The sequence below is a fragment of the Ochlerotatus camptorhynchus genome, unplaced genomic scaffold (genome assembly GCF_037179485.1).
Source record: "Ochlerotatus camptorhynchus isolate MF236.1 unplaced genomic scaffold, CSIRO-AGI_Acam_v1.1 ptg000255l, whole genome shotgun sequence".
Lineage (NCBI taxonomy): Eukaryota > Metazoa > Arthropoda > Insecta > Diptera > Culicidae > Ochlerotatus > Ochlerotatus camptorhynchus.
The window spans coordinates 140,638-164,408 of record NW_027040745.1 but is presented as its reverse complement, the minus strand read 5'-3'; the positions used below and the strand labels follow the sequence as shown (position 1 = coordinate 164,408).

General features: G+C 37.5%; 2 protein-coding genes across 2 annotated transcripts in view; one reads left to right on the top strand and one right to left on the bottom strand.

The window, feature by feature from the left end:
- The window catches only part of LOC135704989 (LIM/homeobox protein Lhx9-like), a 67,059-nt gene extending 52,609 nt beyond the window's left edge, over window positions 1-14,450 (bottom strand). Inside the window, exon 1 of the mRNA XM_065226540.1 lies at window positions 13,877-14,450. Coding sequence (XP_065082612.1) covers window positions 13,877-13,953 — 77 coding nt within the window. The 5' untranslated portion in view covers window positions 13,954-14,450. The remainder of the gene's footprint in view (window positions 1-13,876) is intronic.
- LOC135704990 (uncharacterized) overlaps window positions 1-23,771 on the top strand; it is a 227,944-nt gene that overhangs the window by 155,644 nt on the left and 48,529 nt on the right. The window lies entirely within an intron of this gene.

Here is a 23,771-nt window from a genome sequence, read left to right as displayed (position 1 = left end):
AGCTGCCTTCCTGGCACGTCGGTAGCATTGGTGCTCAGCACGTAAAACAACATCGACGGAAAAAACAAACCAAACGAAAAAAGAAACCAAAAAAAAGTTGAATTCAAAATTTGAATGAAAATAACGATAAAAATTAAATGGTTGTATTTTAAAAATCATTATTTTCTTTAAAATATCCTTAGTAAGAAATTTTCGAATTCTTTCAGACTTCCAGGTATTTTAAGGAAACAAAAAAATTCCAGTGGATTCCGAGTTTTCCAGAGTTTTGAAGTTAATAGACACTGAGACTAATACCGTGGGTTTAGTTATAAACATAACAAAACTAAAACATAAAACATTGATGCGCCTTCTCTTTGTTCACTTTTTAGTAACTTTTACTTATTTATTCAACATGGTTACGGCGGATTGAGGGTTTTCGGAAAAACTGGACTCCCTTGACATTGTACGATTTTTGTACGTCCCAGCTGTAGTGACAACTCGCAAGATCCGGCCAAAATGTCACCGACCAATCATGTGACTGGATGAAGGGCAGAATTCGCTTCTGGAGACATTCGGTTTTGTAAACCTCCGAGTTAATCTTTTTCTCAGTGATGACAACTTTTGTCTTCTGGTCGAAGCTGCAAATTCCCTACCAGATCATATATTTGCGTGCGAAATTATCCGAGAAAACAAATTTGAATCTGACAGGGGGACACCTCCTCGAGCCTCCGCCTTATCAAATTTTGGTCCTGAAGGTGTCCGAAGTAGGTTTCATGATCCATAAGTATGCACCCCCTGCTTGTAAGCTTTCGCTGCACTGTACTACGGGCGGCATCATTCTTTCTACTTAAATCGTGATCGGACATACATGGGTTGCTTCTGATGACCTCACGACCTTTCCATGAAGATTGGCAGTTCCACTCCGGCGTTTACTTTGAGGCTCCCGATTCGTCGTCAAGGTTTCCTTGTCATTTTGGACACGCGCCATACAGTGTTTCAATAAAAAATTAACACTTTACCAGATTCGACGCGGACCACGATGAATTTTCACGTATTGGGAGTGCAATTTCAAAAAAACAAAATCGACCGCGTTACGTAGAGTGGTCAGGTTTTGACCACTTAAAACTCTGTCAATAGGGGATGGATTTTAATTCTAAACAAGCCTATCGGTTGGAATTTTTTCTATGAATCAATATATATATTATCTATCAATTTTTAATAGGTCACTATCACCGATGGCTTGCAAAAAGCACTTTTCCTAACACAGATTTCAAAATCGAATTCCATCCGATCTCGCCGAACGGTGCTTATTCAATCATCCATCGGGTCGTCATCATCATCAGCAGCAGCAGTGCTTTCGGTGCATAGCATTGAACATTGTTTTCCAGTACACAACGAAAGGCTGTCCGCAAGCAGCCAGCTGCAGCCCACATGAGCGTTCATTCACCGAAGAAGGAGGAATAAGCCGCATCGCTACTGATCGGAGTCAGTTGCTCGTCGTGAGCCGCTGTGGGCCATCTCTGCCAAGCCCGTTACCCTCGTTCCAAACAACATACAGCTCGCCAGCCTCATCTGTGTTGAACACCCTTATAACTCAGCATTCTCAACCATCTTGACAAAACGGTTCTTTTCATAATTTGTAAAGAATATTTTCTGGACATTTGTCAAGGTCATCAATCGGATAGAATGCAAACTGCTTTAAATTGTGTTTCGTCATGGTGCGCCAAAGAAGGGTTGAATATAAACCCTTCTAAGACCACGGTACGTTCACATGGAAAAGAAAATTTTCTATAAATAACTAAAAACTGAAAGAATTATTTTTAGAATTTCAAGTATCTGGGAGTAATTCTTAACAGTAAACTTAACTGGAATTCACATCTAGAGCAGGTTGTTATTAAGGCAACAAATGTTCTTTGGATAAGTTAAAAAATCGTTTGGTAGGCAAGCATGGGAAAAATCCTTTCATTTTGCATTTACTACTCACTCACACGTGTACATCATCAGAAACGAACAGCAGCTTGTGCGAGCCGCACTGATTTTTTGTGTAACATATGAATAGGGCCTATCCTCGTTGATGTTACCATGGCAACATAAACGAATTTCTTGCTTACCCGAGCAGGAACCGATAACTAATCGATAACATATGAATATCTTAATGTGGTATGATACCTAATTTTGGTATGCTTGTGGTATAGAACCTTGTTTTGGTACTATGCAGCTATCAAAATATTTTGTAAAATATCAAATAAATATCAAAATAGCAAAATGTGATATTTCAGGTTTTAGATAATAACATCTCAAAGAGTTATTGTATTGATATTATAAGACCTTTCAAATAGCAAGTTATGGTATTCTGGCATAAAAAAGCGTCTGTTATCCGTCAGTTATGATCATAACTAAATTAGTTATTAGTTCGTTATTCGTAGAACATTTTTGAGGCATTATTTTTGGTATTTTACCCCTTATGTCAGCCTCGTCAATACCATATTTCGGTTGCCAGTTAAGCTATTTTCATACCTGAACTTGGTATCCATAAGGTATTTTCTCCTGCTCGGGTAGCTCGCAGCACAGTTCGATAGAAGATGATGTTAGCTATTGCGCCTGAAACAACACACTCGATGAGAAATGCATTTGCACCCGAGCAGAAGCCGATAACTAACCGATAACATATGAATATTTTAATGTGGTCATGATACCTCATTTTGGTATACTTGTGGTATAAAGCCTCGCATTGATATTATTCAGTTATCGAAATATTTTATAAAATATCAAACAAATACCAAAATAACAAAAAGATTTCAGACAATAAGACCTAAAAGAGTTAATGGATTAGTTTTAGAAGACCTTATAAATAACAAATTATGGTATTCTGGCATAAAAAAGCCTCTGTTATCCGTCAGTTATAATAAGAACAAAATTATTTATTAGTTCGTTATTCATGGAACTTTTTTGAGGTATTATTTTTGGTATTTTACCCCTTATGTCAGCCTCGTCAATACCATATTTCAGTTGCCAGTTAAGCTATTTTCATACCTGAACTTGGTATCCATAAGGTATTTTCTCCTGCTCGGGTAGCTCGCAGCACAGTTCGATAGAAGATGATGTTAGCTTCCCGAGCAGGAACGAATATCTAGATACCTTAAATTGGTATGGATGAGCCTGACATAAGAGGTAAAATACCAAAAAATAATACCAAAAAAATGTTCCCACAATACCATTCCAATACCAAATTATGATAATGCAATACCAAAAAAATACCACACAGGTATTCTTTTGGTATCCAAGTATCAATTTTGGTATTTACAAAGTATTTCACATGTAGATTTTTGGTATTATTCTTTGGTATTTTACCTCTTATGTCATGCTGGTCAATACCAACTTTTGGTATCAGGTCAGAATTAGGTATTCATTAGTTATTTTCTCCTGCTCGGGTTGCGCCTGAAACAACACACTCGATGAGAAATGCATTTGCACCCGAGCAGAAGCCGATAACTAACCGATAACATATGAATATTTTAATGTGGTCATGATACCTCATTTTGGTATACTTGTGGTATAAAGCCTCGCATTGATATTATTCAGTTATCGAAATATTTTATAAAATATCAAACAAATACCAAAATAACAAAAAGATTTCAGACAATAAGACCTAAAAGAGTTAATGGATTAGTTTTAGAAGACCTTATAAATAACAAATTATGGTATTCTGGCATAAAAAAGCCTCTGTTATCCGTCAGTTATAATAAGAACAAAATTATTTATTAGTTCGTTATTCATGGAACTTTTTTGAGGTATTATTTTTGGTATTTTACCTCTTATGTCAGGCTCGTCAATACCAAATTCAGGTTGCCAGGTATGCTATTATCATACCTGAATTTAGTATTCATAAGTTATTTTCTCTTGCTCGGGCAGTCTGGTTGTTCGCCAAAGAGAAAATCGATGAAGAGAATCGATAAAAAATGACAGGCCCTTTTCTCGTGTTGCGTGAGATTATGTTTTTATTCTCATATAAGACGAAGCGAAGACAATGCGGGGGCGAAAACGAACCACTTTTCTGTCAAACAGGAACCAGCTCGTGATTGGCCGATTTGAAGTGCGTAAGATAGAGCTAGAGATAGATATAGATAGCAGGGATGCCAAATTTATATACATGTCTTTAAATTTACAGACTATTATTTTTTCACAGAAATTTTTATCGTTGCAGACATTTACAGAATCTTTAGTTTTTTTCACAGATATTTACAGACTTTGAAAACAAGTGAAAATTTTAAAATTTATTTGGTTACTCTGTTTTCTATCTTATTAAAATTACACCTGCGATGCATTTTGCAACACGCATTAGAAATTCACGCGTTTTCAAATCCACCACACGAACGAGCACATGTTATAGAGATTAGTAACGTTTAACGTACGCACACTAGCGGGTTCATCGCCGTGTAAAGTTGTTTATGATTTTCCTGCAACTTTAGTGCTGAACGAAGCAGACATTTTCGCCGTTTTTTACCTGAATAAGAGTCGTAAAAATGTGGGAAAAAAAAATCGAGAAAAATCAAAGGGAACCCGAGAGAAACCTCCCATAACAAATTTTTTCAAACGATGCATATGCGCACATCAGAATCTGTCCACGTCCTGGGCGACCCATCTGAAAGAGGCCATTGTGATCATTGGGTCTGAATATGGCCAATTGTTCCTATTTTCGAATCCATAATTCCGATCAGGAAAACCATCAATAGCGATCTATGGGGATCTGAAACACATCTTCTGGAACTTGTTCCACTCAAATTAGTCAAGCCATCTCTGCGAAAATTGAGTGAGTTACACTCTTATGAACTTACATACATACATACATACATACATATATAAACATATACAGAAAAATTTTCCGATCCCTTTGAAATGAGTCTATTGCTGTATGCCATTCGTTTCTCCGGGTCTTGAAACGAAATTGTGTTTTTCAAGTGAGATCAAGCCTCTCGTTACAACTTGGTGTACGAGAAAGGCAAAAAGGTTGGTATCAACACATTGTGTTAAATTTATCCAACTTTTTCTCCCCCAGGTGTGTATTTATTTCGCAAACTGTAATGAATATGTTGCTTGATATATCTTATTTTAAACTGTATTTATAAATTCGTTACAAAAGTGTTAGTGTTTAGCGCCAATTCTTCATACTTGGCTCCGTTTTACAGTACTCTCTATTTCTCGATGATCTTTATTTCGATATTCCAATCTTAATCGTTTCAGCAACCCTGATAAGTGCTGCAAAATCTCGACTCATTTGAGCTAACAGTCACAGTCTAGGCAAACCATGTCAATTGTCAATGAAAATGCTGTCAGTGACGAACATATGTAGATTTTTTATTAACTAAATTTGTAACGAAATTAGATGACTTGAGCAACACAATTACATGGAGCCATTAAAATAAACAAGCATCTACGTCCTGAACTGCTTAGATAACAATAATTTGACACAGAATGCAAGCAATTACACTTTTTGTTACCAGGTGAATCTTTGTCATTGACAAAAAATGAATGATATTTTGCCGAAGGTTTTTTTGAGGACCAAGCCTGTCAGTGACGAACAATTTTGTCAATATCGCGCGAAAGTCTGTCAATGACAATGACAAATCTCAGCACTGACCCTGTCAAATCTTATTTGTCAAATGAAATTTAAGTGATTTATCATATAGAGCTCGTGAATGCTATGTGAAATTCAAAAAGATATCATTGGTTTTGTGAATAGGCGAATCCAACAGAAACTAAGCGATCGTTTCAGCCTCTGGTAGTTAATAGGGGAACCCTCAAAAGCAGCGTTGCCAGTATTCCAGATTTATCTGGATTTTACAGATTTTTAGTCGTCTTGCCAGATACACAGATATACCACGTATATTTCCAGATTTTTTAAATATGTTCCAGATTTTCCCAGATTTTTTAAATGATGCTTTAAAAATATCACTGCAATTGATTTAAACTCTAATAAAAATAAATAAAAAAGCCAAACTTGCTACTTTAATTATTAAAAGCCATCAACGTTGGACATTATTGGAATTTTATGGTAATTCTAAAAATAGTTCACAGTTAAGTGTGAGGCGAATTCTTTGTGAAATCAAAGGAGAATTTCAAGCTGCTTTTGAGTAGAATTACATCCATCTTTGTGGGCTTCGGAGTCATGCGGCGTCACTCATCATTTAGTCGTATTGTGAGTGCCACGAAGTGAGGGTTCGATTCCCGGTTTAAATTTTGGCAACCTGAAAATTTCCCTACTGGTCTAATTGGTGTTGTGTGTTGTCCGCTCTCTAGTGTAAAATATTCAGCCTGTGCAACCTCTGGTTGAAGAAGGTGTCAATTGTCTTGTCAACTCTAATGACAATTGCATGGAGATTTTGTCAATAAAGGAAATACAATCCGGAAGATAAATCATTGAAAATTCTTATGATGAAACTTAAGGAGTATGCTGATACGTATCGTGAGAATAATTTAAAAGGAATTCTGTCCAATTTTTCTATGGAGATTAATTTTAATAAAATTTTAAGCGCAATTTCTGGGAGACTTTCAAAACCATTTTGGCAAAGTACTTGAGTTCTGAGGTAATACTGAAAAGGATTTCAAAACAATTCTGACCTTGCCTACAAAGCAGTTCAAACGAAATTATCGGATAAGTCTGAGAAGAGTGTGGCGGTCATTCTGAAGAGTGTGCCAAGTAAATTGTTAAGAATATTTTAAGAATTTCATAGAGAAAAATGAACACAAAATTGATCCAATTCTTGCCAATTTGAGGGAGTTGTGGAATTAGAGAGTGATTTATAAGAGATTAAAGGGTGATACGGTCAAAATTTGGTCAAGGGAAAACGCGTGTAAATCGGTGAAATCGTTTATTTAAAAAATCAAATTAAATTTCATTTTCAAGTTCAATTAGTATAAAATTCAGGAAAAATATTCAGTTAGGCTTCCGCTTTTCCAAATCCGAATTGCCGGGCCTTACGCTTGACCCCTGCCATCAGATTTTGTACAGCCACCTTGTCCACCTTCTTCGCCGCAGAAAGCCAGTTTGCCTTGAACTGCTGCTCGCCCTTAGCATTTTTTTTGGTCTTCTTTAGGTTCCGCTTGACAATAGCCCAGTATTTCTCAATTGGGCGGAGCTCTGGCGTGTTGCGAGGGTTCTTGTCCTTGGGAACCACCTGCACGTTGTTGGCGGCGTACCACTCCATGGCCTTTTTACCGTAATGGCAAGATGCCAAATCCGGCCAAAACAGTACGGAACAACCGTGTTTCTTCAGGAAAGGCAGCAGACGTTTATTCAAACACTCTTTCACGTAAATTTCTTGGTTGACAGTCCCGGAAGCTATGAAAATGCTGCTTTTCAAGCCACAGGTACAGATGGCTTGCCAAACCAGATATTTCTTTGCGAACTTTGACAGTTTCATGTGCTTGAAAACATCTGCTACCTTTCCCCTTCCTTTTGCCGTATAAAACTCCTGTCCCGGAAGCTGCTTGTAGTCGGCTTTGACGTAGGTTTCGTCGTTCATTACCACGCAGTCAAACTTCGTCAGCATCGTCGTGTACAGCCTCCGGGATCGCGCTTTGGCCGTCGTATTTTGTTTATCATCGCGATTTGGAGTCACTACCTTCTTGTAAGTCGATAGTCCGGCTCGTTTTTTGGCTCGATGCACGGTTGTAGACGATACACCCAGCTTATTTGCGGTATCTCGGAGAGAGAGGTTAGGGTTTCGCTTGAAACTACCGGCAACTCTCTTTGTCGTCTCAGCGGCTTCCGGTTTTCGATTTCCCCCCGATCCAGACTTCCTGGCTGTCGACAAACGTTCCCCAAACACTTTAATTACATTTGTAACGGTTGATTTGGCAACTTTTAGCGATTTTGCCAACTTTGCGTGCGAGTAGCTCGGATTTTCGCGATGCGCGAGCAAAATTTTGATACGCTGCTCTTCTTGCTTGGACGGCATTTTGACAACTGAAGAGTGAATTCCAAAATCAAAATAGAAGCAACATTCTACACACACACACACCTTCAAAATGAGGGGTGTTCAGGTTTTTTAAATGCAAAATTGAAAGAAATACGTCAAGTTGATATTGACCAAATTTTGACCGTATCACCCTTTACAAGAGGTAATGCTAAGAACTCTTAGAATGTTACTGGAAAAGTTTGGATATTTTCAAGATGATTTTAGGGGAATATACAAAAGCAATATGATGGAATTCTAGGATGATTCAAATTGAACTAAAAAAAAGGCGAAGATATCCTGTGAAGAGTTCCAAGTAAATACAGACTAACAAAGAAATTCATGATCTGGGACGCAGAAAAAATATAAATTCGGGAATTTAGAATCATTGCAAGATCCACTTTCATTTTAGTAATATAATAAAATTATTCTTTGGCACGAAATTATTCGTAATGGTCATGAGAATAGTGGAGTTACCCGTAGTTTAGGTAAACTGTGTGAGAGTTCCACGATGTTAGGCTTTGATTCCCACTTCAGCCCTACTTTCAATAAATTCCAGATGATCATACTGATCTATTTTTACGAGAGATCGGCACATCACTTTGATTTCAATAGCATTATGTTAAAAAGGGGATTTTTTGGTCCAGATTTTTCTTAAAATGACCTGGCAACGCTGCTCAAAAGTGTGATGAGGGTGGAAATTTTCACCGTAAAGCATAGGAAGAGGACACTATTTTCACCTTTCCTGATAAATGTATCCACCGCAGGAGCTTGAAATTATCATCCACGTGGAATATTTTGTTTTCTGTATCGGGTTTGCAGTGATCCGGTTGGTGCATCAATATATTTTTGATGAGAAAAAATAAGATTTAATAAATTGCCCAGCGGTTATTATTTTCCGGATTTTTAATGTGTGGTTATTTCTGCTGGAAATCAGTTCAGAAATGAAGATAATCGAAAAATACGACCACTCCCGATGGAAATTTGCAACTTGTGCAGTAAAATGTACATTGTTTTGAGTTTTAAAAATCGTCACTATGATGTAGTTTAGTTAAGTTTTCTTTATTAACGAGACTTTCAGCCTTGGTATGGTTCGTCGCGTAGTCACTATGATGTAAACAAATGGATTCCATAACATTTCCTTTCAAAATCGGCTAGCGCACTCTACATTGATGGTGCATGAAAAGAGCCTATGGAAAAATGTAATATGCATTCCCAATGGAAACTACATGAAAACTTTTTTCCGTGTACTAATTTCATATGTACATCGGGATGTTGCTCATATTAGAAAATAAATTCCTGTAAAATCTCGTAAAGTTTTACTCAGTCTATGAGTTAATTACGTTTTCAAGAATATGAGTGAACTAATTTCAACTTGGAGTCGACCTCATTTGTCGTGTAATCGTAATTTTTCTTTTTTATTAATTGCTTTGAACGTATACGGCGTAAATGGATCCATTCCCAACTCCAATGAGCTTCAATTCGAAAGCAGGCCTTTTTTGCTCGAACATGACTTTTACTTACAACATTTTGCATCTTTTTCATGACCCCCCTCCCCCCGTCACACGCAAAACTTTTATGCAGCCTAATTACAGACATTTCTGAAATTCACAGACATTTTCGCACACTTCTGAAAAAAATCTGGCATCTCTGATAGATAGAGATAGAGATAGCGATAAAAGAGTAAGAAGCCAGTTGTCTCCTCTTCTTCTTAGATTCTCATTCACTTTTTTAATAGAAACTAAGCGATCGATTCAACCTCTGGCAGTGAAAATGAGAACGTCAAAAAGAGTGTTGTTTATTTCCAGTCCCAACAGAGCAAACATTTAAATCCAAGAGCAAATGTTTTCTTTCACGAGCTCAATCGCTCAACATGCCATGTACATTGATGCCACAATACACTGAAGTCTTTTTTTGCACGGTTTTTGTTACGCGGTTTTTTTTTTACACGGATTTTCGCGATTTACACGGTACGTTTTTAACGATTTCTCGAAAACGATACAACCTATCGACTTGATTTCAATCACATTATCCTTTTTAAGCTATAGGTAATCGAATGGCATACTTAAAAAAAAAAAAAAACAATTTTTGGTGTAAATACAGAAATTTTTAAGTATGTCTGTATGGACCATAGCATGCTTTAAATACAGATAGCATCAAAATCCGATTTTTTTTTTAAAAACATTTAAGCATGTGAAAAATCAAAATCTCGTAGGCTTTTTTACACGTTTTTTTTTACACGGTACGTATCCCCCGTGTAAAAAAGACCAGAGTGTATGTGAATTCTCTTCCACAGACTACAAAATATAGTACCTGGCCCTGGAAAAAGTTTGAACCCTTATTTATGCAATTACATTTCCCATCAAGGGGCGGAGCTTGGTAAGCATCATTATCGTAGAAATATATCTGTAAGAAAAGAGGACCTCCGAATGTTAATCTAACTGCATATTTAGAGGGACCATACATGTTTGGACCGCAATGCTCTCTGTTAACAATCAACGGAACTAAGTGTAATCGTAATTTTTTAGTGACATCTGACGGGAAATTGACGCAGAAGCATGATAATATGATTAATCAGTGACTTGCTGATCGCTATTCACGAAGAATGGGTGAAACAATGGGCGACTCTCATAAAGCAAAAAATGGCAGGTTTAATGTGTTAAACACTAACTTTACGACCTTTTCTTCATACTTAAAAATACAAAATATCATCCAAATATCTTATGATTCCACAATATTATAACATGTAAGATCTATTACATCGAAATCTATCCCTAAGCTCTCTTCTTATTGACGATTATGAACCTCGGTTTTGAGATTAGAAACAAGAAAAGTTTCGCACCAGGTTTCAGATTTGTTTTTCTCACTAAGAAGACCTATTTTGATAGCTGAGAAGGCGCACGTTTGAAGAAATCCCAGAATTTTCCAAAGATACGCAACATCAGGATTGAATGCGGATTCATGTGAGACCTATTCCGACTGACTGGTGGTTGATCTTTGGAGGAGATACGGAACATCTCAATTGAAATAGAATTCTCAGGATAACTGTATTGATTGATGAGAGGGCGCGTCTTTGGAAAGGTCTCAGAACGTCTCGAATGATGCGGCACATCACAATTTATTTATTTATTTATTCGTGATCAATCAAATGTTGACCAGTTTGAATGAGGATTCTTGTGAGACGATCATGTAGGGAAGGTGTTAGTGGTGTACCTATAATTGCAGTTTGTGCCGGAAAAGTGAAGATAAGATTATTTTTCATCGGTAGCTTTCCTAATGTCAAACTTAAGATTAGCCCAAAAATGATGAAATACACTTAACTTTCCTTAAGATTTCAACTCTTTTGCACCTATAGTTGTGATCATGATTGGCATGAACAGTTGTACATACCAACTGCTCATTTGTTAATAACTTTTCACTCAGTTGTTGAAATGTGTTTTTCTCTAAAGTAATTAATAGATTAGGATCGTAGTTTACTATAGATAAGCAAAGAGTAGGTCCGAGATGTGCAGCGAGCATTTCTCACTTCATTTTTACAACGCAAAAACAAATACAGTTTATTACTAGAATTAAAATCTACTTCTTTTTACGTATCTATAACACGCTTAAACTCATTTCTATCTAGGGTTCACTACCTCATTTACGGCCTTTTAGGCACAACCCACACTTAGTCTTTCTTAATCTTGCGTAGTTTAGCACCAAACGGAATGTTATTATTACTGATGGCTTCCATATTTATTCACCTTTCCGTACGTATCGTAAGATTTGATAAAGAGTAACAAATTGTTGATAAATTTATTAAAAGTCTAACACTGATTCTTGACGCCAAACTCGGCCTACAAATTCTAAACTCGGCTTAACGCATTGAAACGCATTTGAAACGCCAATGAATTCACTTCGGCCTATTGGATAAAGATAATAATTGATTCGGTCGAAGCGCTTCTTCTGTTTTTGAGAATTTTGGGTGCAAATTCATTCATATCATGGGTTCTTATTGGCTTAGTTCGGTAGCATTTGAACTAAAGTATCGTACCAAACGCTTAATTTACCTGTTCACACCAAAATCTCTACTGCTTCAAAAAGAACTATGTTTCGTCAACTGTGTGCGAAGCTAGCAAATGAGCATTTCGTTACCAAAACTGTTTATGTCAAGCATGGTTGTGATAGTGTTCCTAGAAAAGTAGAATCCATAATAAACCCATGCATTCCACTATTATAGCAACTAAAGTTAGCAACTACCACAACTACTGGGATAGTCTTCCTATTAATGGAGGACGAGATTTCTTAACAAAGGATACGGCCATATCACAAGAGTTCAATTTACCCGAACAGAAGGAGAAAAATGCAGATAGCTATCAATTAACAACTGTGGAAGTGCTTGAAGAGCACTTACATATGTAACATAAGTCCTGGGAATACTTTCAGGTGTTTACACACACATATGTCAACCAATACACTTGTCACGCTTATCTATACTACTACTGAACTGTCAAACTTAAATTGCGCAGTAGTTTCCATTTAAAATGTCGTACAAGCTGGATTTATGTGCACAAGTCGCCAACCTTTTTGGACGGCTCAGTACAAGTGAAATTCTAAGCGTGTTCAAAGACAAGCCAGTATCAAAATCAACTATTTATCGTGTTTTGAAGGATTGTCGTGATGGCAAAGAACCAGGATATAAAAAGAAATGTGGTCGCCCAACAAAATTGAGTTGCAGAACAACCAAAAAATGTTGTCAAGTGCTGAAAACAAATTTGGTCAATCAACACTTAAATTAGCACGGAAACTTCATGTTTCAAACATGAAAATCCATCGGATAGAAAAAATACAACGTAATTTATCGGAAACGTCATCGTGCTCTAAAATATACACAGCAACAACTAGAAAAATACCAAAATGTTGCCGTGCACTTCGTCGCGAACCTTTTGCGAATGGAAAATGCATCATTTTGGAACTGAGCAAAAAATACCATTTGTACCAAAAAAAGACTATCCATCAAACGTGCCTCAGGCTCGTCCAATCGGGTGTACTCAAGGCTACGGTGTACGACAACGGCTGGGAGGCTCAAATTGAGCAACAATTGGTTGATCGAATCAAGAAAAATTTAAAAGAAATCGTCAAAGACACTGTCCAAACCCTGATTCAACAATTTCGCTGCACACTGCGAAAAATCGAAGATAATGGTCCATTTAGTGTACTGTAAATACATTTTTCAACAGTTTATAAATAGAATAAAATACCCTGAAGAAGATTTTAAAATTAAATTGTTTGATTTCAAATGGCATGCTTTTGATTTTTTATCAGGACTTATGTTACATATGTTAAGTTGGGGGTCGGCGTAAAGTTCCAGTGGAGACGTACTAAAGCCAAGGAATGGTACAATAATCACTCCCTACGAGAGACCAGCCCCCCAATTTTTTGATAATTTTAACTTAAAGTGCAATAAATATACTTTGCAAAACATTTGAAACTTCAAAAATCCATTGAAACATCACTAAGATACAGCAATTTGAATTTGAGGTCATATTGACCCCGGAGTACAGACAACGTAATTTTTTTTTTGCTCAGGCGAAGGGTTTATTGAAATACATTTATTTAAATGACCTCAAATCGCTTTTGACAATAATGCTATTTTGTAAAGCCTTTAGACGTCGGTAATAATTAAAAGTATCGAAGAAAATGTTTCCTGGTGATGAATTATAAACTCCTGAGATTCTGTGAACCCCAAAACCTTGAATCGAACGACTTAAATGCAAACTAGCGTCAAGTGACGAGATATATATTGGCCGCTTATCTTCTACAAGATTGAGCACGCACACCGCATTACTAATCACCCTATTTCGCGAAGATGGTTGCCGAATAAAGGAGAAGCTTCCAAAAAGCAGGAGCCCTACTTCGACTCCAGAAACAACCAGAGCGAGGCAAAATGCCCCATCACTTACCGATCTCTTATGGATATCCCACATCCGGCACATTTTTCAGGTGTCACCGTTTCGGCCGCAATGAGATCCTTTAGCATTTTCTTCTTCTCGGTTGTTCGTTGTGAGTGTGGTGTGTGCTCAAGACTCAAGTAGTGATATGTTGGTCTCTCGATTCACGCGCCACAGCCGTTGCCGCCACCCGTCGTCGTCCACAGGGGTGTTCAAAGGTGGACCATAAATTAAAGTTAAAACTGTGTCAATTAATTATCGGATGATTGATGTTCGCGTCGCTTTCAGCGAAGATCCACACGCGGAAGGCTTGCCGTTCCCGGTCTGTAGGCTTCTGTTTTATGTTTTGGACCGTTTACCGTACGGGACTGGAACCCGAGGTGGTGGCGGTGGTGGTCAAGATAGTAGACGGTTATGGTTGGATCGTCGGTGGAATGTTTGCTGTCGGCTTCCGTTGGAGGTGACCGGCGATGTCAACGATGTCGCCGAGCGGTTACCAGGTGATGATGATGATGATGATGATGGTTCTCGTACACCGTTGTAGCTAATGTCGTTACAGCGCCATGGGAACGAAGATGACGGGGTGGACATGTTGTATGCTGCGAAGCGAAACAGAAAAAAAAATTAGGTTAATTAGTTGGAAGGCTTCAGAGGATTGTTCATACTCTACTATTACCTCCATAAGTGTTTTACTACAACATACAAAATACTTTGAAATATAAGTTCCAAAATTGATTCTTTATAAGTTACAAAAGCTTTCCATTAAGTCTTCGATGTCTTAATTCGGTTGACAATGTAACATATTATCACATCGACGATCCTACGCTCCTAAAGTTAATCGATGATCATACTACCAACCAGATGTAGTTTGATCACCGCTTACATATAGCCATAGGTATCAACTTGCTGTAAAACACATACACACAAACCTCACACTCATTCATTAAAAATCGCTTAATTCAGCGGAAAATTTGCATGAAATTAGCATAAACGAAACCGCGTTTCACACTTTTCCATCGCGCGCGCATTGTTCCATCAAGGAATCCTACTATAGTGAACACTGCAACTGGTGGTACCCCCTTGAGCAATCATGCAAACTTGTAGTAGGTAGGTAGGTAGTTGTCCGTTTCGGTAAGGAGCATGACTTTGGCTGGCTGGAGGAGGTTTCCATAATTCAATTATGCAGTCGTCGCGACGGAGGCAGCAGCAGCAGCACCAGCAGGGTAACAAGTCGTTATGAATGAAATCTTTATTAAGTGGAAATCTACTCCACCGTTGGCGGTAACATGGCTGCGGGATGTTGGGATGAAGGGGTATATCTACCTCCTATCGTAAATTGTACGTGACAAAGTTGAGTCTTGTTGCTCTAGTTTTTTTTTTCTTCATTAAGCTGTGTTGTTTCAACTTGCTTGGGTCGTGGTTGCATGTTATGCCGTTGATAGAACGATATGAGCAGCGCGCGCTGGGCAACGGATAAGTTTTAAGTCCGAATTTGCATGTGGTCTGCTTGTAAGCCGGTTGGAACATGAACTTAAATTAAATTTGACTTTAATGTCACTTGATGTTGTCTTAAATGCTGGTCACTGTTAAGTTTAGCAGACGCATAATGAGATGCATTATGAGGTTTTTTGGAAGCGATTAACTTCAAGATGTTTAACATATATTCAAACTCTTATGCAATACAACACCATGGGATCTTTATTTTTCAAGGGGTTACTTTTACTGACAAAACCTCAAGGTTGCAAACAGCGTGGCTATGCATGTTGACATGTCTGATTCTCAACAATTTGGTTACCAAATTTTAAGATTGAACCACTATTTGAAAGGTATGTCTATCTACTTTTGAACGGAATTAACAGAGAACCAATTGGACCTGTGGTTGACCAGTCGGAACCCGAGCAGGAAAAAATAACTTATAAATACCAAATTCAGGCATGAAAATAGCATAACTGGCAACCTAAATATGGTATTAGTGAGGCTGACATGAGAGGTAAATTACCAAAAATAATACCTCAAAAATATTCTACGAATAACGAACTAGTAAGTAATTTAGTTATTACAATAACAAACGGATAACAGACGCTTTTTTTAGATGCCAGAATACCATAGTTTGTTATTTTGAAGGTCTTCTAATACCAATTCAATAACTCTTTTAGGTGTTATTGTCTAGAAACAGAAAGATCACACTTTTGTTATTTTGGTATTCATTTGATATTTTACGAAATATTTCGATAACTGAATACTATCAAAACAAGGTTTTATACCACAAGCATACCAAGATATGGAATCATACTTCGTTAAGATATTCATTTGTTATCGATTAACTATCGGTTCCTGCTCGGGAATGGGAAAACCCGTGAGAGGTGGCTCTGAGGAAATTCAGATTCACTGGGAAAATGGTCAATTCCTGAAAGTATACCTAGTATCCCAAGCAGGAACGAATACCTCGATACCTTAAATTGGTATGGATGAGCCTGACATAAGAGGAAAAATACCAAAAAAATTATAACAAAAAAATGTTCCCGAAATACCATCCCAATACCAAATTTTGATAATGCAATACCAAAACAATACCACACAGGTATTCTTTTGGTATCTAAATATCAATTTTTGTTATTTACAAAGTATTTTGCACGTAATTTGTTGGTATTATTCTTTGGTATTTTACCTCCTTATGTCATGCTGATCAATACTAATTGTTGGTATCAGGTCAGAATTAGGTATTAATTAGTTGTTTTCTCCTGCTCGGGATACCACTCTCAATCACCAAAAGTGCAGGTACGCAGCGATAAGTAAATTTGCCTGATGGTTTCCTGTGTAAAAAATCTCAAATCTGCCGGAAAATGAGGAAATTTGTCGAAAATTTTACTCATTCTAGGAGCAGTACCAATAGACTGAGTGAATCCAATTTTTACTTTTCTCATATTCGGGAAGTATTTCCTGCACAAACCTGGAAAAACATTTATAAGGCAAATGGAGTCATCGCTGATTTCGTGCTCTTTATGTGATTTAGAGCATGAGCATGAGCATGATTGACCACCCACGGATGCTACTCTGTTATTGTCAGATCAGCTGTTATTATACAAAGAACCAATAGACGATGCTTGGGACTAGCAATCATCCTCAATGTGTAAAAACAGATGATCCCAAACTAGGCAATACCAGCGCCAGCCGCGCCCGAACACAGGTCAAGAAATGAATGGGTAGGAATGTGTTTACGTGATACCCGCTATGTAGGAAGCCGAGAAATCTTCTGCACTTGCACGAGAAATCACTGGGATTTTGGATAAAAGGGTTGTGTTTGCAGCAGGATTCGTTTTGGTCACTGGCGTGCACAGGATGGGGCCAGGTAGGGCAATTGCCCCCTCTTTTATAAATAAGATTTTTATTTCCACATTGACAAAATTTTTATATGAAATAACTTGATTTCTTGATAACTTGATTTGAAGGTAAAATAACTTCATTTCATAAAATAAGGGCACTGGAACTGAAAACATTTTTGGCGTCAATTCCTTTGAGATTGTGTCTGAAAATTTCACCACAAATGTGCATGAAGGGACAAACTTCAATGAAATTTGTTGGTGCATACAAAAAATTTATTGTGTGATTTTTTTTTCAATGTGGTTCATGGAGGGTTAAAAGAAGAGGGTAAATTTAAGGATTAAGAATTCACGTTCATGGTGGTAAATCGAAGAAAAAGCTTTTAATCGAATATCTCTGGTGTAAAAATATCATCAAGGTGACTAATCAAAATGAATAACTCTGGTGGAAAAATTGAATCACGCTAAACATTTGGAGATGCACATTTAACTGAAAGTTTCTGGTGGAAAATTTGCAACACTGTGGTGAATGTAGAAACATTCAAATTTGCATTGAAAATAGCACCACAAAGGTACATGGTGAAACAAACTTCACTGACAATTTTTGGTGCACCGTTCTGGTGAATGGAGGAGCATGCTTTATTGAAAATTTCTGGTGAAAAATTGGCATCGCTCTGATAAATGAAATGAACAGAAAATTTCTGGTGGAAAACTTGGACTGGTGTGGTAAATGAAGGCACAAGCTTTATTTTTAATTAAACTATATTGAAAATTTCTGGTGGAAAATCTGCACCATTCTGGTGAACGGGTTGGCAAGCTTTTCGGAAAATTTTTGGTCATAAATTTGCATCCTTCTGCTGCATAGAGAAAGAAACTTTAATAATAATTTCTGGTGTAAATTTTGCACCAACCTGATGATTGGGGGGAAGCTGCTTTACTGAAAATTTATGATGAAAAATTTGAAAACAGGGGCAAGTTTTATTTGGTGGAAAACTTGCAACATTCTGACGATAGGAGAAGCAAGCTACATTAAAAATGTCTGGTGGAAAATGGAAAAAGACCAATCAGAAGATTTTTTTTTTATGTTTATTAATTTATTTGATAAGGTTCAACCAAATTAACTTTACAGAGCCGAGGATTGTTTTTACTATACAATACATCTTAAAACTATAGTCAAAAGGTACAACACAATAAATATTTTATCTTCCGCTATCGAATAAGCCTCCTCCACCAGAACGGGAGCCGCTTCCAGTGGTTTCATTGTATGGCAGATTCGCAAACGGGGGTCAGAGCGCTTCCATTGCAGCAATGGACGCAAAACGTGGTCAGCAGTCACACATTCATCACGAAACGGTTGCTTTCCGCAGTCGACGACGCATCGACTGAAAGAACTGCTGATGAAGAACAATGCGGAGGACCACACAATGGTTGCTGCCGAGTAAACAGACGATCGCGTGACACACATTGAGAGTGGTCTGCTTCTGTCGACAGCTGAATGAACACTCAATCAGAAGATTGGAGAAGCAATTTTTATTGAACATTAATGGTAGAAAATTTGCATCATTCTGGTATTGAAATTTTCTGGTGTAAAATTTTCTGGGGCAAGTTTGTATTGAAAATGTCTTTGTATTGTAAGATTTGCTACATTCTGCTGCATGGAAGGGCAAGCTGAATTGAAAATTCCTGATGCAAAAATTGCACAGTTCTGGGCAAGCTTTATTGAACATATCTGGTAGAAAAACTAAAAAGTTTCGTATGGCCGGATAACTTAAACTTGACTTCCGAGAAGAACCTCAAGGGTATTGAATTCTGAGAACAGTTCCAAAAGAAAAGATTTCTGAGCATGATACCATAAAAAAAAATCTGCGGATAATTTCTAGTGCATCCTGCAGATATTACCAAGATAATTTCGAAAAGAATAACAAGAAAATAAAATTTTGAGTGAAATTCCAAAGGGGTTTGAAGCAAAATTTCAAGCAAATTCCAGGGATAACTTCTGAAACTCTAAGGTGTTCTGAGAAAAAATCATGAAAAGTTCTTAATAAAATTCCAGTGGACTTCTGAGAAGAATTTCAAAAGAGCTTTAAGAAAGTTCTAAAAAAGTCCGAGAAGATCCTCAAGGGTATTGAATTCTGAGGACAGTTCCAAAGGATTTCTGGGGAGTATTCCAAGAAAATTCTGCGAATAATTTGTAGTGAATCCTACAGATAGTTTCAAGATAATTTCAAGAATACCGAGAAAATTTATTGTTGCGTGAAATTCCAAAGGTATTTTGAGGAAAATTTCAAGAGAGTACCGATAATTTCTAGCTCATCCCGGAAATAATTTCTGGATAATACTGAGAAAATTCTTCTGAAACTCTGAGGAAATTTTAGTTCCAAGGTGTTCTGAGTAAAAGTTAACAATAGTGCTAAAAATAATTCCAGAGGACTGTATTGCAGTATTTATCAGTGCCAAGTACTCAACAAATCAAGATTTTTTTTAAATCTTTATTTTAGAGATTTTTAGCCTTAGGCTAGTTCATTTTTTAACAAGATCAAGAGCAATATACTGTTTGTTCATTGCTCTGCGCACTAGTTGAACCTTGTACTTGTCGACGCAGTGTGCATGCGAAAGGAGAATACGATTCTTATTGGTCATTCATGTCAGTTTGTCGGTGCTATCACCACCATCTGAAGTGACTTCAGCTGAATCCAACCACCAAGGCAACAACATTGCAGAAAATGTATCATTTCGGTTAAAGCCCTACTATTGCAACCATTTGACGAACTGATCATCATCGACATTGCCGATGGGATTAAATTGCCAATTCCATTGGCTGTCTGAAAGCAGTTTCCATTGAAGAAGATGAACCACCACCGGAGCAAAACAAAAATAAAATTAGCTGAATTGAACAGTATGAAAACAGTGGGGGTAGACAGCACCATCCACCACACACTTAGGAGTACTCCACATCCCCAGATAAAATGCACCATTGAAAAATTGCCCCGCCTTAACAAGATTCTTGTATACGCTAGTGGTTTTGGTAAACGATCAGCTGAATTGATATGCTAACGATCCTCTTACGGGAAGGAGCTTGAGATTGAACCCAAGGTCTTCTGCTCACTAAGCACCTTTTTTATTACAACACACCAATGATCGATTTGTTGTTATTCCAATATATTTACATTAACAAACAAAGCGATTAAATAATCTTTAACGTGGATGGACTTAAACTCATTATATTCTACTAAGTAAGCAAAAATGGTTGCTCTAAGGCCACCAAGCCCCTCATATCACATCATACAAGCTACGATCGCGTTGTTATTGCAACTATTCAAATTCGGCCCCGACGGTGACGTTGATGAGGATGTTAAGTTTCACAAAACACACGATAAACAAGCGATGTTACTATAAGTCTTCTTAATGTGATAGGACCAGGGATTTATTCAAGAATAAGCCTCTACGACCGATGATCTTTTAAAACTGGAGACAAAAAAGCTACGAAAAAGCGCTTATGCCTTCATTAAATTCTACTTTTACGCGACGCTCGTTGTTTTGATTTGGTCCCTGCGTAAGACGAGAATAGAACCCATAAATCTTTCATAATTTTGGGCTACCGTGCCTCTTACTTAACATAGTAAACTACGACTGACACGATGATTTTACCAGCGTACAAATATTGCACATCTTTTAAGCTATCTCGACCGAACTCTACTGCGTTTTAAAACGACTGTTCCCTGCACTTTATGTGATTTATAAGTCAATCAAAAATATCATCAAATGACAAAATGACAAGCGATCAACGAACCGAATAATAACGCTATGTCAGAAGTGCAAAGCAATAATGATATAATCTTCTTCCTTCTTTTTCATGACAAGCAGCTCGTGCGACACAACTCACTCGGGACGGTAAAAGGAAACGAGCAAATTGTTGGCAAGCTGCTTCACGAAGTAAAGCCGAACATGATACACGTGTGTTAACGGGAATTTTTTTGTTATGTCTTTTCTCGATTCATATCAAGCTATGTCCTCATCCGTGTATATTGCAATAAAGCAGGCAAGCAATATATCATTATCCTTCTACTACGCGGATCGAGCTATGTTACAGAGCGAGTTTGTCATGGTAGTCGTAGCAACCATTTTGTCTGTATCGTTGGTTGCTTTATGTGTTTGGATTCGCTGCTTCTGAGGGAAAACACGATTGAATGCGTGAAAACCGAACGCTAACGATTTAAATAGCCGAGTGAGATATTGTTTGGCTTGATGATTCAAACCACCACATTTTTACAGTATTTGCGAGACGCTTACATTTATGTGTTAAGTATAATACTTTTCTCCATGTTAATACCAAATGAAATGTGTCAATTTAGCTTTAAAGCTAGAAAATAAAAAGTGGAACTTTCTGAAAAATTCTCACTCAGTTTACACTGCAGAATGCAATCGTAAAAGACTCAGCATGCAGAAAATTACAAGTGAGGAATCATCATCAAAACTACACTCAAAATCATTCATGTTAAGCTCAGCTGTTTGTTTTGCACATCGAAGAAAATAGAAGCAAAGAGAATACGAACGAAATCAGTGCGGCTCGCGCAAGCTACTGCCCGTTTCTGATATTGTATGCGTGTGAGTGAATAGTAAATACAAAATGAAACGATTTCTAGACCAACAATTGAAATAGGCGGAACAACCAAACGTAAAAAATGACTTTAAACGCAAATCCCTCGAGAATCAAAGCACACCATAATCTGAAAGAGCAAACTTCTTTTATCGAATGGCATTGTTAGTTTGCACTAACCAGATTTAAATAACATTCTCCATTTGCAAAATAAAAGCATTTTAGGATTGCACTCGTATATCTCATCGAGTAAAATTTTGAAACCATCATCACTCTCATAGTTCTTTTATTCTCCACGAGTGCCAACATTGATTTGCCAAATAATCATTTTGTTCGACCATTTTTCACAGAGATGGCGCTGTTTCGCTGGTAGGAAGCGATAAAAATCCCCATATAGAAATTGAGAGAAGTGGGAATAATTCGCTTTCGGTGCATATTCAGGTGAAAAAAGTGAACGGCAACCTAGAGAAATTAATCAGGGACTTTGTTGTTCAGTTTTTTTTCCCGGAAATCATTGTTAAACAAGCTACAATTAATTAAAAATGATTTTCCATCAAACAGTTTTACCTGCTTTACTACCAGTTTCCAGAGAGCCAAAAAATTCCAATTTGAGAGAAAATTTGCTCTCATGACCTCAATCTCTCAAAATGCCATGTATTTTGTTGACATTCGATTTGTGATTTCCCTTTCACAGATTACAAAATAGAGTACCTGACACTACAAAACATGTCTGGTACCTCTATATATGCATTTGCTTTAACATATGAAATCCCTCCTTTTTACATATTCTGCGCAAAAGATAAAAAGCCCCATACATAAAAATCGGCGGGAAATTCTGTGAGGGGTGAGCTATTTTGTGTGCAGAATGTGTAAAAAGGAGGGACTTTGAATAATAATCTAATTGCATATATAGAGGTACCAGACATGTTTTGCACTGCAGTTTCATCTGTGAACAATTATAGGAAAACACATTGTGTGTAGTTTCCGATAGATGTCACAACAACAGTGACATCTGATGGAACATGAATGCAGAAGCTTGACAAAATGATCAATTATCACAGTCGATCACACTGACACAACAAGGTAACTGTTTTCTTATAGGGTGCCACAAATGCATCTTGCTTGCATACATTTGACATAGCGAAATTAAGTGCAAAATTCGACTGTGATAATCGTGATTTCGGAAGAGTCTAAACAGGTATAAATATCACAATATTTATAGAGGCAACCATTGCTCAACTGGTCATATACTGGACCCGTTCTCCCCATACAAGTGTGGACGTCATTATTGAACGACCCCCGTGCAATCTAGTTGACCACTGGCCGCCTATTGAATAGTAATTAGGCAGAAGGTTCGTCGCCTGTGCAGCCAAACGCACACCCATCTGTCCAATCAGGCCCGTTACCACATGCTGTTTCGGAACGGGAGTTTCGCATTTTTAAGCATAATGTGTAGGATAAAAAAAAAAACCATGCCGTCGCCACCAATCGTCCAGAACCCGAACGGAATACCTTTACTGTAGGTATGGCTACAATGCAAAGGTACCACAGTTAGCACCGGCAACGGAAGAGACGGAAGCACCGCTCCAGGCAGGATCCGACGCTCGCGACAACACTTCTGCGCAACATGTCGGTATGAGAGCCCCGCCAATGCCCAATGAAAGTCGATGTGCTCGAACTCGTATCACTTTAATTTATTTATAATTCTTTAATGATATGATATCAATTAATTAAATTGAAATTAATGGTTTAATTTTCATAATTGTATGTTTTACGATGATGAATTTTTAATGTTTGTTCTTAGTCTGTGTGTGTATGTGTGTTGTATGTGCCCATTTCACTATATGGGCGCTTATCATCTTACACCGTATCGACCGACGGCGGGAACTGGCTTATAAGGAGCTCCGAGTTTAGATGGATGCAATGGGTGTAAACGAGCCAGCCGATTAAGAGCTCCAGTAGGGGTCGTCGCCGTCGCCTATCTGTTCCC